Source organism: Ips typographus, linkage group LG6 (genome assembly GCF_016097725.1).
Source record: "Ips typographus isolate SLU linkage group LG6, UJ_Ityp_2.0, whole genome shotgun sequence".
Lineage (NCBI taxonomy): Eukaryota > Metazoa > Arthropoda > Insecta > Coleoptera > Curculionidae > Ips > Ips typographus.
In genome coordinates, this window is record NC_138427.1 from 1,885,950 (window position 1) to 1,902,010 (window position 16,061).

Genomic DNA, 16,061 nt, shown 5'->3' on the forward strand with positions numbered 1-16,061 from the left:
AGCTTTATAACAGTTTAGTATTTTAAAATGTCAAATTTAAAAGCATTGGACCAGTATGAGAAAAACAAACTTTATGTAAAATAGTAACGACGAAAGAGGATTTGGTCAACATAGGCAGCGTGGCCGAGCGGTCTAAGGCGCTGGTTTTAGGCACCAGTCCGAAAGGGCGTGGGTTCGAATCCCACCGCTGTCACAATTTTTTTGTTTATCTATTTCAAAATATAATATACATACTAACTGTTTACTTGAGGCAAACAAATCGTATTTGACATTGTAGGTTCATTGTAATGCAAAAACACGCATCAAAGTGATGTGGCTGATGTTTTAGAAACAACCCCTTTTTGGCAAACTAAACAGAGAGAAAAGTTGGAAAACCCATTTGCATGAAAATTGCGCCAATATACCCGTCGAAACGCACACGCAATTTAAGTCTGACGACAAGTCACTTTATGGGTCCGCAGGGATTATCCAGGCTTTCTCAGGAACGTTCTGAAAATCTAAAATCTAAATGGATGTATCTTTTCTTTTGTGCACGGTTCGATAATCCGGGAATATGAATTGCACAGAACAAATATGTTACTTTTTTATAGGAAAATTTCGCAAAGGGATGATGTTATGTGGCCTGTAGCATAATTCATGTTTGTCATTTACAGAATGTATAACTAAAAGTGCAAAAAATTGTGTGCAGGAAGGATATTTTTAAAACATCCCTTAAATGTCAATGAACATTTATCATACTTCTACTGCCATTTTAAATAAAAGCTCTCTAGCATTTAGTCTATTACTAAACTACAAACAAAATATAAACATTTTTAGACCTATAAAATGACATAATAAGGGATACCAAAACCTGGAGTAACTGCATTATTTGCTATAGCAAAAGGTGGTTGTGGACTCACTCCCACGTTCTTAGGTTCGATTGGTTCTGAATCAGGATCTGCAGCACCATCAATCCCATCTTTGGGATTCACCCTTTCTACTCCGCAAAACGAACATGGTTCTTCCGTAGTCACTTCTTCTCGTTCTTCGCTGTTTTCTCCGGATGAGGAAACGCTTCTTGTGAACTTTTCTTCCTCTCCAAACTCTTGGTCACTTTGACTGTTCCTGTTACTCGTAAGCTTCCCGTAGGGTGTAAAGCCGTCTGTTGTTGGAAATTCACTTCTACGTTGTCCGCCGTAATAGGGATCGTAATTCCTAGGTCGGAGATCGTTGGGTTGGTAGTTGATTTGGGGTGTGTTATACAAGGGATCCAATTGCCCATCTGGAATACCTCTGTAAAATGGTACTTCTGGTCTTGGGTTCAGGGTTGGATTTTGTCGTTCAAATGGTGACGGTTGGAATCCTGGATTAGTTCTGCCGCTTCTAAATGGTGGATTCGGTTGTAAGTTGTTTCTGGATATTGCAAAGTGCTGGGGATGATTGATTACGGTGGCTCCATCACTAACTTCCAAGCTTTGATACTGTCCAGGTAAGGAAAGATAGTAAGCGTACTGGTAAGGTTTGGCTTGACCTAAACAGACCACAAGGAGCACTAAGAAAACTGTGAAAATTACTGAGTGCATATTGATTGAAAACATAATTGACTAAAGATTCATTTACTGGGAAGTTGCTTGTTTTATAGGTTATTTCGCAATAAGACCATTGGCGTACAGCACTTATAAAAAATTATTAGTCCTTAAGTATATTACCTTTGAAAAGGTTTTATTGTTTTCATAGTTGTAAGGGCTGAGTTCTGACTCAAAACGTAAATGATGCTTTGTTTCCACGACTAATGCCCCTCGTATTTTTGACTACGCTAATGGAAATAATATTAATGATAGTTGCGGATGCAAATTTTATTGTTTAGGTTGCCTAAATTAGGCCGCAGTTATTAGTGTTTCAGGGCAAACATTCAGCTCACATATAACAACAAAGGATGATAGTTGGCAGAATTTTAATTTGGAGTTTTCGCGTTTGATTCTTTTACTAATTTTTCGTTAAGAAGAAAACTAGAAAAGAAACTAAGTGATGCAAATAATAAGATAACTCTGATAGGTGAAAATCAATCAAAACTGAAACAGATTGCTTGACCAGACTTTTTTTAAAAAAAAAATAGTCCAACCCAGGTTAAATCAAATGATATACCAAGCCAACATTGAAACAACTTAAATTTATTCTAACTTCATGAACATTTAGAAGAGTATTTAACATGACAATTTTTGTAAGCTAATCCGTTAAAGTTGCTGAATAATGAACAGCTTGATTTGCTGCAGTCAAGCAATCAATTTTCTGGAAAAAGATTATCAGTAAACTTTCTGTAGTTTGCTGAATACACAAATTTAAGCGGAGAAAGCTAGCTTTTGACAAGAAGCGGATTCGCGAGAGTAGTCTAAACATCCCTTTAGTTTGTTAAAACTATTTAACTCTAAAAGATTAACGGTGTAGTTCTTCTAATTAATACTTCTTGACACTGGAAAACTTAGTTTTAGTTACAAACTTGACATGCATAATTTCAGGAGAAATTTCTAAAAGTCTTCATAGTGTATATTTACTCAAATTTACCAAAGTAAAAGTTCTACGTGTTTACAGGACTAGTTTCGATAATGTGGTTGGCTGCAGCAATACTCTTAATTGCTCTGTAGTGACAAATATGTGCAAAATCTAATTTAAAAGATGGTCCAAAAGGTCCTCTCGTTATTTACTAAAAAATTAGATAGGCCGATGCGGGTATCAATAAATCATTCCACCGAAATCCAAAAATAAATCTTTCCACTTAGCTGAATAAAGCCTAAATTTCTATAGGAACCTTTACATTGTCGAGTAAAAAATCTGACAGGATCGAATTGATGATGCGGCTAGTAAAAGCAATAATCTTAATATGTGGCAAATGATGATCTTATAAAACCCTTTTTTGTCTGCGACAATACTAACAATCTTTTTTTATCCAGAGATTTCCAATAAAGATTAGTATTAATACATGCTTTCTGAAAATAAATATGCCATTTTCGAATTTTTGTTGTAGTTTGGTGCATCATGAATATTTAACACAGAACATTCTTATTTTTAATTCTTTGTCAGCAGTACCGGAATAATAAACTGAACAAAAACCTTCGATTTTTTTGGGTCAGTGCTGAAATTGGCAATTGTTCTATGTAAATATTTTCTTCAGTTAACTATAAAAGTTAGATTTGCTGCCATAATTGAACACTATCAATCGACAAATCGCATCATCATCACTATGTTTTCCACAATTTTGTTTTTAACCCTATTGATAGCGGCAGTAACATCAGATTCTCCACCAACTGCGGGCTACCAACCATCAGGATGGCGTCCATCAGGCCCAATCTTTCGTTTACCGAATTTGGTGAAACCCCAGGAAAGTTCGGTAAACAGCCAACCAGAACTTCAATACGGTGCTCCTGTTGTCAAACAAGTAAATGCTCCAGATCTCCAGGAGACACTTCAAGCACCACCTAATCGTCCTGCAGCTACTTACGGCCCACCTGTAGTAGATATCACCACAACTGAAAGTGTGACAGAAGAAGACCTGGTTACCACAACGGAAATTCCTGAAAGGGAAAATGTCACCAATTCCAGTGTAGAAGTGCTGAAGGAGAATTTGCAAGAGGAAGGCGAAAGAGGTGTTTATTATATTTATCATCCTACAGGATTATTGCAAAAGGTGACCTATTTGACTCAAGATGATCAAGTTAATATGGCGTATTCAGCAAAACTGAAGTACGAAAATGTGGAACCCATTAATGGACCAGTCTACACCTACGATCCTCAAAGTTTTGAGTTTAAAAGACTACAATAAACGTGATCAAACACCTGCTTATTTATGTTGTTATTTTGGTTTTTAGAGTAAGCATTTTCTTGTTTTTATTAATTATTATAATTGTTATTATTATGATATTCAAGGTGTTAAATTTAAGAAGCTTGGGGTGTGGCAATGTTTTATTGAACTATTCATAAAGTTGTTAATTCTGTTCTTGAATCAAGTTTATTTTTACCAAATATGCTCTTCGGTATGTTGTACAATATCAAAACCGTTAAAAATCGAAAAGGGATATAAAAGTTATGATAACTATAATAATAGTGTCAAAAACTCTCTCCCACCGCCTGAGTATAACACAGATATTATAACCAGTTTGAAAACAAAAGAAAAAATTATCAAAACAATTTATTTACTATTTACAAAAATAAAATAACTTAAACTAATTATTCAACGGTTTATTGTAAATGTTTAAACACAAAAGTATTAGGGTCGTAGGTGTACACAGGACCACTGATTGGTTCCACGTTTTGGTACTTTAATCGTGCGGCAAATGACATTTTTTTCGGATCATCTTTTGTAGAAAAAGTGACTTTTTGCAACAACCCCGTAGGGTGATAAATATAATATACCCCTTCATTGCTCGGACCACCCAAAGTCTCCTTTTGAATCAGTTTTTCATTGAATTTTCTGCTTCGAGTTTCATCGACGCTTTCCACCTCCTTATCGGTCGTTGTGGTTAATGGGGTTTCGGTCCCAAAGGCATCATCATTTGGCGGAGCACCGTATCTGTCTGGTAACACTACCTGTCGTTCTAGGAGTCTGGAATACGTTTCTGAAACCAGAACAAGTGCCAAAAAAGCCAATTTTAGCATTTTGTTTTAGCAGTATAACAAGGTACTAAAGCATAAACAAGCAACGTGGGGAGTATTTATAGGTCGATTATATTATCGATAGGCTGATAAAGAATTCATGAGACAAAAGCTTAATTGACCTAGCCATGTATCGATTTGGGCAAGAGCGAAGACTGAATAGGTAGCACGTCTTAAGGTTTTTATTATTGTTTTAAAATTATGACATAACTGGCGATGGCTTTTGCTTACAAATTGACATTTTCAGTGTTGGAATTTAGGTTATTTTTATTAATTAATTAGTATGCAACATTTCTTGCAAACTTGATTTACTGTACTGGGTCTAAAACCTTTTGCGTTACTTTATGCTGAGCAACTCAGTCAGATTATAATTCTACCAAAAAAAGCACATTTTTGAACTAATGTTGCTAAAGCTTTTTAAGCTTCAATATGCATGATAGCTTGATATTATACTGTTTTAGCATTCAATCAAAGTTATACCAGAAAAATTCCGCCATGTGATCATTATTTAAAAATTTTAACTCTTTATTAACATTTTATATACATAAATACAATATTTTTGTCTGGGTCATCTATACAGCAACTTGTTGAAAAGTAAAAGTTTCCGGATCATAAGTGTATACAGGTCCTCTTATTGGTTCCACGTTTTGGTACTTTAACTTCACATCCAATGAACCTTTTGCATCTCTAGTGGCGTAGGTCACCTTCTGGAGCACTCCGTTAGGATGGTAAATATAGTAGAAACCCCCAACTTTTCCTTCCTGTAGTTTGGCGTTTTCTACAGGAATTGGTTCAGAATTTGGTTCTGTCGTAACTGGAATCTCGGTTGTGGTGATGCTAGCTTCAGTGGTACCAGGAGGTCCGTACGACGCACTTGGAGTTGGTGGAGGACCATAGCTAGGAGCCGGTGTTGGGGGACCATATACGGTATGGGGAACTTCTGCAGGTGGCTGGCTGCTAGCTGGAGGAGCCTCCAATCTCTGCAGTCGGTTTGATGCCCTCCACCTTGGAGGAGGGATCGCTATAGAGATTGAGGCAATCGAAAGAATTATTGCTGTTTTAACAAACATTGTTAAGTATGTTGATGACTGATAGCAATTACAGGTTTGATAAGTATTTATATACCTGCACAATAATTTGGTTGTGGTGCCTTTTATGGAAAGACCTTAACTATAAGGATCTATAACCAAAAATATTGGTAGTTCATTAGTAATTCTAAAGGTGCAGAAGGTTGTTGTAGATTTTGTTTTGTCCTTAACTGTTTGTTCAATATGTTTCGGTTAAATGCATAAAAGTTTAATTCTCTTTAATAAAAATGCACGTGTGTAGTAAGTTTGAATTAAAAAACCGCTCTATTTGCTTGACGTCGTTGACCCTAAACCATGAAGAGCGGACATGCATATTTCATTCTCAAACCTCTATAAAACAACCTTTGGCACTTCGATAGGATGGAAGGGTAAACGATAATGACATCCAGCGGCGTAAGAACCCTCCAGAGGCTGTTCCTGAATTATTTATGTATCAAGAATACTTTGTAACAGGATTTCGGGATTTACGTCATTTCAGTTCGATTAAAACTCGTCAAAATCGATAATTTGATGAAATTATCAATTTAAAGTTAAATTGGTTCTAGATGGATCGTTCAAAGACCATTTGAGTGTGGTACAGAGGGTTCATTTTTGAAAGTTATATAAAAATGGTATCTCTGACTGACATTTTACGCAATTTCTTGTGGTGTGTCAAATGCAATAACTCCTTATGCTTTAGTATGTAATTACAAAAACCTTCAATGGCTGCTTACACCAGCTAAATACTTTTTTTTACTGCTACAACCCTCTTAATTGAATGGTCGCAGATGTTGCCATAGACATAATAAAACTTTATTAATTTTGTCTTTATATGATGTAGGGAGTAAGGCAGTTGATTCAGTATTCTAATATACTCAACTAATCCTATGGACTAAACGAATTACAAAAACTTTAATAAAGCGTTGAATGTAATTGCACCAAATTGTAGCTTGAATTACTAAACCAAGTACATTTAGCATGCTTTATTGTTTAGCACATCACAATCTTTGCTGCATTTCACTGAAGTCCATTCGTGTTTTAATCATAACTCTGATAGACATGTCAAGAGTGATTCGAAGTAATTTAAATTTAATTTTTTCTTGCTGCTGAAATAGGATTCAGTTGTAAAGCAAAAAACCTTTGCTGTTAATGTGGCAAAAGGAAAACTAAATTAGACTCAAAATGTGCAAATTGCTGTCCGTTTGTCCTAAATCCGTTGAGATAGTATGGAAAACTATGCTAATATATTTATATTTCCTTTGAAACGTTTGATTTTATTCTAGTTGGAAATATGTGTGCATTTGTGTTAATATTGGGTTTAAGACTGAAACTGTGTAGACTGTCAAAAATGTATTGTTTTGAGCCAAGAAAAATTATATTGATGAAATCAACATAATAGCTTTAATCAAGTAATTGAAATAGAAAAAACCATGGTTTTTAAGGATTGTGTAACTAATTTAATTTGTGGCCCTGTCCACTGAAGCAAAAATAAGGAATTAAATTGAATATCGAAAAGTACAAATATCAGAAAAGTCGACAGCCAAAGGCGTACTGCTTGACAGCCGAGTTTGCGAGAAAAAACCGCTCCAATTTATCTTTTCACTGTTCTCCTGCGGCATTAAATTTCTTCGGAATCGAAAATCGTAATTATACCCGGAAACGCTGTGACCTCAGAGCTCGAATCCCTAATTCTTGTAAAAACACTTTTAATTCCATTATTTGTTTCTCGACGGAGACTAATCGCTCTGAATATTGCAAAATTTTGCTAATTCCCCTTCTTTCGGCTGCAGAAAAGTTTCGTATTTTTTATTGTTCCTTGATCAAGCCAATTTTTCCTGATGACAACTTTGAAAAAAAAAAAATATATTAGGGTGAGAAGAAATACTCTAGGTTGCTAGTGCAACTACACTTTATTCTATTTTCTAAACTATTATAAGAGATCAACAATGAGGCAATACTACATGGTTTGTTTCAATAAGGTTAGGTAGGAGTAAGTTGCTTTTAGCATCTAAAAACCAAGTTTTACAGTTAATTGGAAAAACATTTGATTTACTTGCCATAAGTAGTAAAACGTGATCGGCCCTTCCTATTGGTAATACATCTAATCCATTAGGACGTTGAGTTTTTGCTAAAACGAAGGGCAGCCATTGTTGGATTTTCCAGTCGCATTTTTGCCACTCTGCGAGGTATATTGTAGTTCCAATTTTTGTCATCTAAATTAACGTGGAGAGAGAAAATTGTAAATAAGAGGAAATTATACTTACTGCCATTTGCATTTTTTCTCCGGTGTGACATACGACAGTTATTAGTATAAGAAAACCCAAAATATACACTGTTCCTTTGAGTGTTCGATTCTTTGGTCAAGTATGAAAAAATAATTTACTATAAAGCTATACAGAGAGAAGAATTAACTTTTAAAAAGCTGTGAAATGAATCAAACAAATATGCAAAAAGACAAGAATATAATGACAATTGAAAGCAAAACGTCTTACCAAAAGCATCTGATAACCCAAACAGGCCAACGTAACTGGAACTAAAACAGACAGTAATCCCAAACTTCTAATACACAAAACGTTTAAGGTTTCACACAATCTAAAATAAATTTGACATATAATTTTTGGTTTGTTTTATAGTTACTTAGGATACCCGATTATATATCTATGATAGTTGACCCATTCTTTAAATTTTCCAAACTGTTCTTCTGGATTACTAGCGCAAATTTCTTCAAACATGTTCATCAAATGATCCACATGAGCCACAATAAATTCGTTCGACTGAAGAACAAAATACGTTGCGTAGAAAAGACCGGACATAAAGTAAGCTGCTAGCATTTGGTAAATTAGTAGTATACGCTTAAATGTTCCGGTAAGTTGGATAGTTTCAGGCCACCAGGTTGGATCCAGTAAACCACAAATTTTGTTTCCTTGATAGGCCTGAGTTAGTTTTAAATTCAAAATTTAATACAGTTGCAGGTTAGTACAGTTTTTGTTGGTACCATCTCGCATGTTTTTTCGTCCAGTATTACAAAAATAGTGAACAAAGTCAGCATAAGTGTTAAATACAGTATTAGTAGTTTGGCCTTAAATTCACCCTGTCGTTTCACTTTTTCATAATTAGGAGGTTTTCCCCATTTCTGCTCAGTTACTACGTCTATTAAGTGTGACCACTTTTTATAGTCAATTCCCAAACGGTAGCAGGACAACATAGCCACAATATGTCCAATAAAATAAGAAAAATCTTCGGTAAACATTTCGTAATTTCCATCTGTAATGTTTTTTAGGTAATGTGTGTTGTAAATTAAGTAAAATGCTTACTGGCCAAGTTGTATATGAGCAAGACTCCATTATTGAGAGTGGGACCACCCCAGAATACCAACCAAATATAGAGGAAAATTTTAAACTGGCGTTGGTTGCTTTTAGGACTGTTGGGAAACAATCTTAACACTTTTGCTAAAAAAATCCTGGAAACATAGAACGGAGAATCGACTTCCAGGTCTGTCATGTTGATTATAGTACTTCGTATAGCATACTCTGAGCAAAAGTGTTTATCTAAACATATTCTTAAATATATGAAAATTTGATGTTAAATACAGTGGTTTGAGTTGTTTCAATAATTAATTCGTATGTAATGTATCATTACAGTTTGCTAAATAATACATGTTTGGTATTACAAGGTCTTGTGTAAACGTAAGCATGTAGTTAAGTATTCTCTGATATATTTGTAATGTATAGTTTTGAAATTATTTTTTATTGCAGTGACTGATAATGTTCTACTAACACACTGGACCACTAACTGCCCATATTTTGCTCTAAAATTTAATACGAATTGACCTGTCGGAAGAGCAGTAAATCAGGGTACACTTTGTCCATTTCCCAGCTTCAACTACCGCCGTTGGAAGCAATTTAACCAATGGATTTGATAGCATCCTCGATCCAATTTTTATTTACGCGCCATGGAACAATTTATCCTGTTACATGTTCAATTAGGGATGTGTCAGGAGGTTGGGTCGCCTTCAAGATATTGGGAGCACGAGCTATGAGATTTATTTCCGTTTAGACCAAATATTCAAACCTTTAATGAAAAAGTTATTAAATGTTTATTTAAATTTGTAAATTGAACTTAAAAAATGTTGTTTTTAGCTTCATGGTAATACTTTTGACAGTTATGTTATTAGGCATGTGTTAAAATTCGGCTCTGAAGGCTGATTCCAGGAAGTGTGGTTAAAATGTGGTTAAAATAGGCAGTTTACAAAACTGTCAAAATTGTATCCATGGGGCAAGTAAATTAATGCTTGTAAGCTCTTATGGCGATTACAAAAAAATAGCAAAAAATTCAGAATGTCAATTCAGTTAACACTCACTCTTACTTAGCAAAAACAACAAAAAATCCTTACTGAACATATTTTAAAAATGTAATTAGTTGCAAAACACTCAGTGACAAACTGAGTAGTTTTAATAATTTTCCTAGTTTTACAACATTGTTTTATTTTCATCAGAATTTGTACCATTAAATGCTCTGAATAAAATCACGGGCCATAGGCCAATTTCCCAATTAATCTAATTTGAACAGGTGGTGTGCTTAGTTGCAGCAAAACCATTTACCCAAATTAAAAAAGCAAAAACTAAACGTTTTTTGCTTTCATAAATTTTCAATTCCAAACCGAATGAAACTAGTTGTTCGCAATAGCATTTTTTTGCCATTCGAACTGTAATACCAAGTTATAGCCATCATAAAATTTTACTTCCTGTATGTATATTTTGTCGTTAAAAGTGTATTTATGTTTATACTTTGGTTTGACCATTTTTATGCAAATTTTAGAAACGGATTTTAGAGGGTAATAAAAGTATCGTAATAAAAAAAATGTGCCGCACTTATTGTTTGAAAAAATAGTTATCAAAAATTCAAAATTATCCAGGAAAAATCAATGGTAAAAAGTGTGTATACCATTACAAGTAAAAAGGCAAATATGCAGAAAAATTTCAAAAATAAAATGCGTTGTATCACCTAAACCATTAAGTTTTTACTTCTGCTTTTTGTGATATATACTTGGCAATGCTGAACACCCTGTATATAAGCCAAATTAACAAATCCAAACAATTTCTTTTAGCACCAAAACAAACAGTTTTTATTTTTATGGAAATATAATCATATCATCGATTTTAATTTGTAACTAATCTAATTCCATTTTACCGCAAAAATAGAATAGCCAGCAAAATTCGCTAATTTATTTTCAGCCCACTGCAATCAGCAGAAATGGAGCCGAAATAGGTCGGAGCCGCTGATATATTTAATTTTAGATGTCAAGTGCACAAACGCCAGTAAAAATGACTGGGAAATTTGTCATTGCAGTCGGTTAAGACTTAAGTTATTTCCAATTTGGATAACAATTGGTTTGTATAGTTCCAAGCTAAAATCCGAATAAAAACCTTTATGGTTTTGAATTTCCAGGAAAAGTTTTAAAAACGCAAGATGTACGAAATAAACGGAATATGCAAAGTAAAGTCAGAAATTTTCAGATCCCACTCGGGGAAATTAAATTGCAAATTAGAACCCAACGTCGAAATTCACGCTTTACAGTGGCAATTCTCTAATCGAGGGAAGAACACAAAATTACTGAAATCGGGGTATAACGTGATTCTGCTCTGCGTCAGAGCAAACAATAGAAGCACGGACGACTATTTGCTACTAAAACGTAATTGATGTAGGCATGCGAAAAACTAGTTAGTAGACACCGATCTAGACCAATATTTAATGGATAAATGCCAACCTTGAAATTGCAAATTGGTATTTCTGTTTATATCAGTTTACGAAACGATTGATTAACAAATTGAGACTGGATTCAAATACAATTAGTTGAGATGTCAGCACTTAAAATACCAGAACAACCATTTATTTTATAGTCTGATTAGTGGCAAAAGGTAAAAATGGATTAAATTATACAGTGAAATGTTGCTCACAAATTGGTGGAGTTTCTGGTTAAATTTTTAAACACGAAATTAAAGCAAATGTTTTAATGGTTAATAAACTTTCATCCAGTCAAGCTGATTTTAGTTGAATAATTAATAAACCATTCCTTATCATTAAGGGATTTGCATTTTATGATTTTTCTGAGGAAAAAGATAAGCTAAACATGCTTGGTTCTTAAACGCCCTGAAATAGGAAGAGAAATCATTTTTTCAAGCTGATATACGTAGAAAACGTGATAGCATTTCTTTATGAACGGCTGTATAATAATAAAGATGAATTTCCGCTCTTAGGAATAAACTTGTCTTCAAAGTTTTTAAATTGATGAGTCTAGTACGTCAGCGGAAATCTCATGCGCATAATGCGAATAACCAAGAAAGATGAGGTTTTGTTTTTGCATGGAAAAAGTTTCTTATGTACGTTTTGAGTTTAATTAAATAAGGGTGATTGCATTTTGGGTTGTCACTTTGAATGAAACCTAAAAATAAAACTAGAATTGTTTTAATAGACAAAATATGTGATAATGCTTCAAATCATATTTTCAGCTTTATGAATATAGGGGTTCTGATGGTTCCAAGTTTTAATATAATGTGCAAACTTTCATGTATCTTAACCAACATAGATGGAACACACGTAATCATAGAATTAAAACCCACAGCAAAGAGAAACTCTGCGAAAGAAATCATAAAGGCGTTCCATGAAAGATAAGCCGTCTGGTAAGTAGGTAAGAGGATTTTCGTTTAATGGGAGGAAATGAGTTAGAAAAATTCTTTATTAAACTCAGTTAATGTACAGAGTGGTCAAAAATCTCGCCTCAATCTTTGATTTGTAAAGTTTTAACGGTATTATTAGAATTATATACTCATGTAACTCAGACAAAATTTGAAAAATCAAACAAGTCCTTCACCTTGCTGTATTGAAACTAATACCACGAACCTATAGAGATTAGAATCCTTAAATTGCTCGAACAAAAGTTCAATGAAGACTTACAATATCCAGGTAAGTTTTACTTACTCAAACAGACGGAAGTATAAAATTATCGATCAAGTTCCATAAAAAAAATGTTAGGGCAAGAACTTGACAAGTCTTAAAGGGACCCCGAATGGTCGTTTGCTATGTTTGTGTCACGCTTTCCCTTTTTTGCACTCGCAAGGGATAACTTTCCTTGTTTTACGACTGGTTTTTTTTAAAAAACGGCGCCTGAGTTTTCTCAATTGCTGTAAGTGATCTTGTTAAGACCGAAAGTACTTGAAGCGATGTAATGAAAAAAAGCAAATTTTACCGTACTAATGAACCGGAATAACAAAAGGGCGTTCAGTTAGGACCCGTTTACCCGTAAAATGTCCGTTTTGTATGCAACGAGCCGCAGATTTCCTTAGCAGACAGTTTTAATGACATTGTTAGCACTTTCTTTTTCTTTTCAGTCATGGACAAAACAAAAGGGGAGATATTTTGCTCGTTTACGTTTACTGCTTTGGCAAGACTGTTCATAATAGTTGTTTGGAGGTTATAGAACAACTTTTAGAGAGTGGCTTTTTCGAATAATATTAGAGAAAATCAATTGTCTGCCAAAAGCACACAACTAGTTGACCTATTGCTTTATCTGCACAAATCGACTTGCAATTTAGATTGTTGAGTATTATTTCCGGGTTTGTAGATTTTTCGAGAGGGTTGAAAATCATAAATCTTTTATATTCCGTGTGTCCCTATCGGATGATGATAAATTGCTGTCTTGCGATTATGATATATCATTTGAAACTGTTGCCAAAATTGGGATTACTACGGAAAATAAAATATTACTTTTATCTATATTGAATGACTTAGATTGATACACACGTATTGTATACTGATGCTGAGTTAATTTCGTATGAAAAAAAAGGAAAAAACACACATTAGGAAGCAATTATAATAATCTAGCTTTAGTAGCCTGGAAAAGCGTTCCGAGTTCCAGAGCTTCAATAGGGCCGCAAAACATGCCATTGTTTGTGCAAGTTTCGCATTATTTGGCCGAGAATCCTGTCCATTCCATTCTTTTGTGTCGTCCTTTCAAGTTAATCTTCCTGGGCGTTTATTCTGGAGAACGATGAAGTTTATTTAAGCTTTTTTATTGTCAGTGTTTTGATGGTATTGTTGCCAGTCGATAGTAGATATTCCATAAATTGCTGTTTACAAAATGTTGTTCACTGGTTCGTAAATCATTACCCATTTAGGAGATATACATATTATATTTCTCACGAGGAACTTTCGTAATTATAACTTTTCTTGTTAGGTACAACTTGAAAAGCTGTAAATTTTAATGAGATAGACCTATATAAAGAAAAACCAGTCGGAGAGAGTCTGAATTTTTTGGTTTATGAATTTTTTTCGTTCAGTTTGCAAAGGCGTTATTAAGTTTTATAGCATACACCACAAACTATCTCAATAATTTCAGTCATAGGTTTACTTTTGCCTTTAGATTCGGAGTTTAGTATGTATTAAGCTCAAACCGGAATAAGCTTGAAGCAGGGTTTAATTGTGGTTGGAAACTGTTTAAGCACGTGTACCGGTATAGGCCTGATAATTCCTTGTAATTAAACTTGAACACAGCTAGGAGTAGTTTAGTGTGAAACTAGCTTAAATCTAGGTTTACAAGTAACCTGATTGCTTTTCATGCAGATAATTAATTAAGCAAAATTCAACAGAAAACATTTTATTGTCTAGGAAACTTTTATGGTAATGACATATTTTATAGGGTATCGAGGGTCTTCGCACTGTAACAAGAACGATAAAGTTTGGTAGGAATAAAATCATAGTAGACCACATAACAAGAGAATTCGATTTTCAATTCAATCGGGTCCAAAACTTTGACTATACCAAAGCCTCTTTACTGTTATTGCGGACGAAAATGGAACAGCGGAAAAGATTCAATGGGTCTTTGTTGTTTCTGGTCATATTTGGTGGGTAAAAATCACAGAATGTGGAATAATCCACTGATTTTAATTTTGCATTCTGTATTCCGTATTTCTACACTGAAAAGCTGAAATAATTTCTCATTACCAGAGAATGAAAGTTTAAATCACATTTTTGGGAAACACAACAAACACCTCTAAGTTAATTGCTTAGTTGATTTTAACAAACATTACAAAACGAATTTAAAACGTTTCTTGATGAGGAAAGTTCAAGGAAATTATAACCTAGTTACCTAATGAAATTTTCTCTTTTCATTCTTCAAATAGTATTATTCTGGCTGGGTTTAATAAAACTTTGGGGGCACCAGACAAAAGCTTGCTCTCTGAATACGTGGGTGTGCTTTCTGTAGAAATCTAAAATTGAAATCCGTCAAATGGTCATTAATCACGTAATAATCGTTTTTTTTTTGGTCGCCAATCAAAAATGGATATGTTTTAGTAAACAGTTTTTGTTCATTAAATAGTTGATTGATTTTAATAGTTCTAGAAAAAACTAGTGATTTTTATTAACTAATTTTCTATTAATGGATTGTATTTTTAGTATTGAATATTAATATTCCACTCCAGATTTATTGTGTTCAAATTTGTGATAACAGGATGTTTCTAAAGACATAAGTGTCGCAACACAAAACTTTGCAGATTCCACATTAGGAAAAAATCTCTTTCTGCTTTAATTTTCAAGATAAATGGTGTCAAACCTTTTTTACCTCAATACCCACGTAACTTTCTTCCATATACTAGATACTTCCATTATATCCGTCAGGAACAATCGGAAACAGTTTGCATATTTGTTCTTTGGTCTGCTTCTCTGTTAGTAGAGTGTCATGGACATATTTGGTATGTTCAGTTCCGAATTTTTCTGTTTAAGTTCGTTAAGTAAGTGTATTTAATTGTTCTTTGGTTGTCTCTGATTCTAGCTTTGCTGATCTCTTATGCTTATGAATGACACTCCTTTCTTTTTACTGCTATTTGTTCACCCATCACATTGTAATACAGTTCAGCATCTACTACAAATTTCTGCTCCAGATTATCAAAAATGTGTTTCTCGTCATCTTGGACTATCCGTTCGGATCGGAAATATCTCAAGGTTTCCGGAATAGGAGTAATATGTTGCTATCATTTATGCAGCTTAGACCATTGCACAACATAATATCTTTTACACAATTTTACCAATAACTTTTTCACAGACAAGCCAAATGTTCTTCCAATTAGTAAACAACTGGTGAAGAGAAGAAAAATTATCAGTTAATGCAGAGAAGACAGAGTTTGTTCAATTTGCTACAAAAAGGACCCAGACAGGGCTAAACCCGCTACTAAATACTTAAAATGGAACAGAAATCCTCTCAGATTTAGCAAATAAATACCGCAAATCATTAGAAAAGAAGAAAAATACAAACAATTTCAATAGCAAACTGTGGTCTGCATATGGAATGCAATGCAATAGGTTGTAATGGCA

At 34.0% G+C, this 16,061-nt stretch overlaps 4 protein-coding genes and 1 non-coding gene across 6 annotated transcripts; 2 read left to right on the forward strand and 3 right to left on the reverse strand.

Moving 5' to 3' along the window:
* Positions 1-113: 113 nt before the first annotated feature.
* Positions 114-193, forward strand: TRNAL-UAG (transfer RNA leucine (anticodon UAG)). Its single transcript has one exon. It is a non-coding gene; the product is annotated as a tRNA-Leu (tRNA).
* A 518-nt stretch (positions 194-711) lies between these two features.
* On the reverse strand, positions 712-1,585 carry LOC145731240 (uncharacterized). The gene has a single exon (XM_081982916.1). The coding sequence runs from the start codon at positions 1,575-1,577 to the stop codon at positions 819-821; it is 759 nt and encodes a 252-aa protein (XP_081839042.1). The 5' UTR covers positions 1,578-1,585; the 3' UTR covers positions 712-818.
* A 1,593-nt stretch (positions 1,586-3,178) lies between these two features.
* Positions 3,179-3,976, forward strand: LOC145730727 (uncharacterized). Its single transcript, XM_081982077.1, has one exon. It carries the CDS (start codon positions 3,218-3,220, stop codon positions 3,794-3,796), a length of 579 nt encoding a protein of 192 aa, XP_081838203.1. The 5' UTR covers positions 3,179-3,217; the 3' UTR covers positions 3,797-3,976.
* A 1,153-nt stretch (positions 3,977-5,129) lies between these two features.
* On the reverse strand, positions 5,130-5,713 carry LOC145730728 (uncharacterized). Its single transcript, XM_081982078.1, has one exon. The coding sequence runs from the start codon at positions 5,694-5,696 to the stop codon at positions 5,199-5,201; it is 498 nt and encodes a 165-aa protein (XP_081838204.1). The 5' UTR covers positions 5,697-5,713; the 3' UTR covers positions 5,130-5,198.
* Positions 5,714-7,584: 1,871 nt separating this feature from the next.
* LOC145730970 (uncharacterized) lies at positions 7,585-9,199 on the reverse strand. Of its 2 annotated transcripts, XM_081982509.1 has the most exons (7): positions 9,008-9,199; positions 8,689-8,957; positions 8,340-8,626; positions 8,186-8,285; positions 7,958-8,047; positions 7,751-7,906; positions 7,585-7,701 (listed from the first exon to the last, which is right to left on the reverse strand). In XM_081982509.1, exons 1-7 carry the CDS (start codon positions 9,192-9,194, stop codon positions 7,651-7,653), a joined length of 1,140 nt encoding a protein of 379 aa, XP_081838635.1. In that variant the 5' UTR covers positions 9,195-9,199; the 3' UTR covers positions 7,585-7,650. The 2 variants fall into 2 exon arrangements, with proteins under 2 accessions (XP_081838635.1, XP_081838636.1); XM_081982510.1 differs by lacking the exon at positions 7,958-8,047.
* Positions 9,200-16,061: the final 6,862 nt, after the last annotated feature.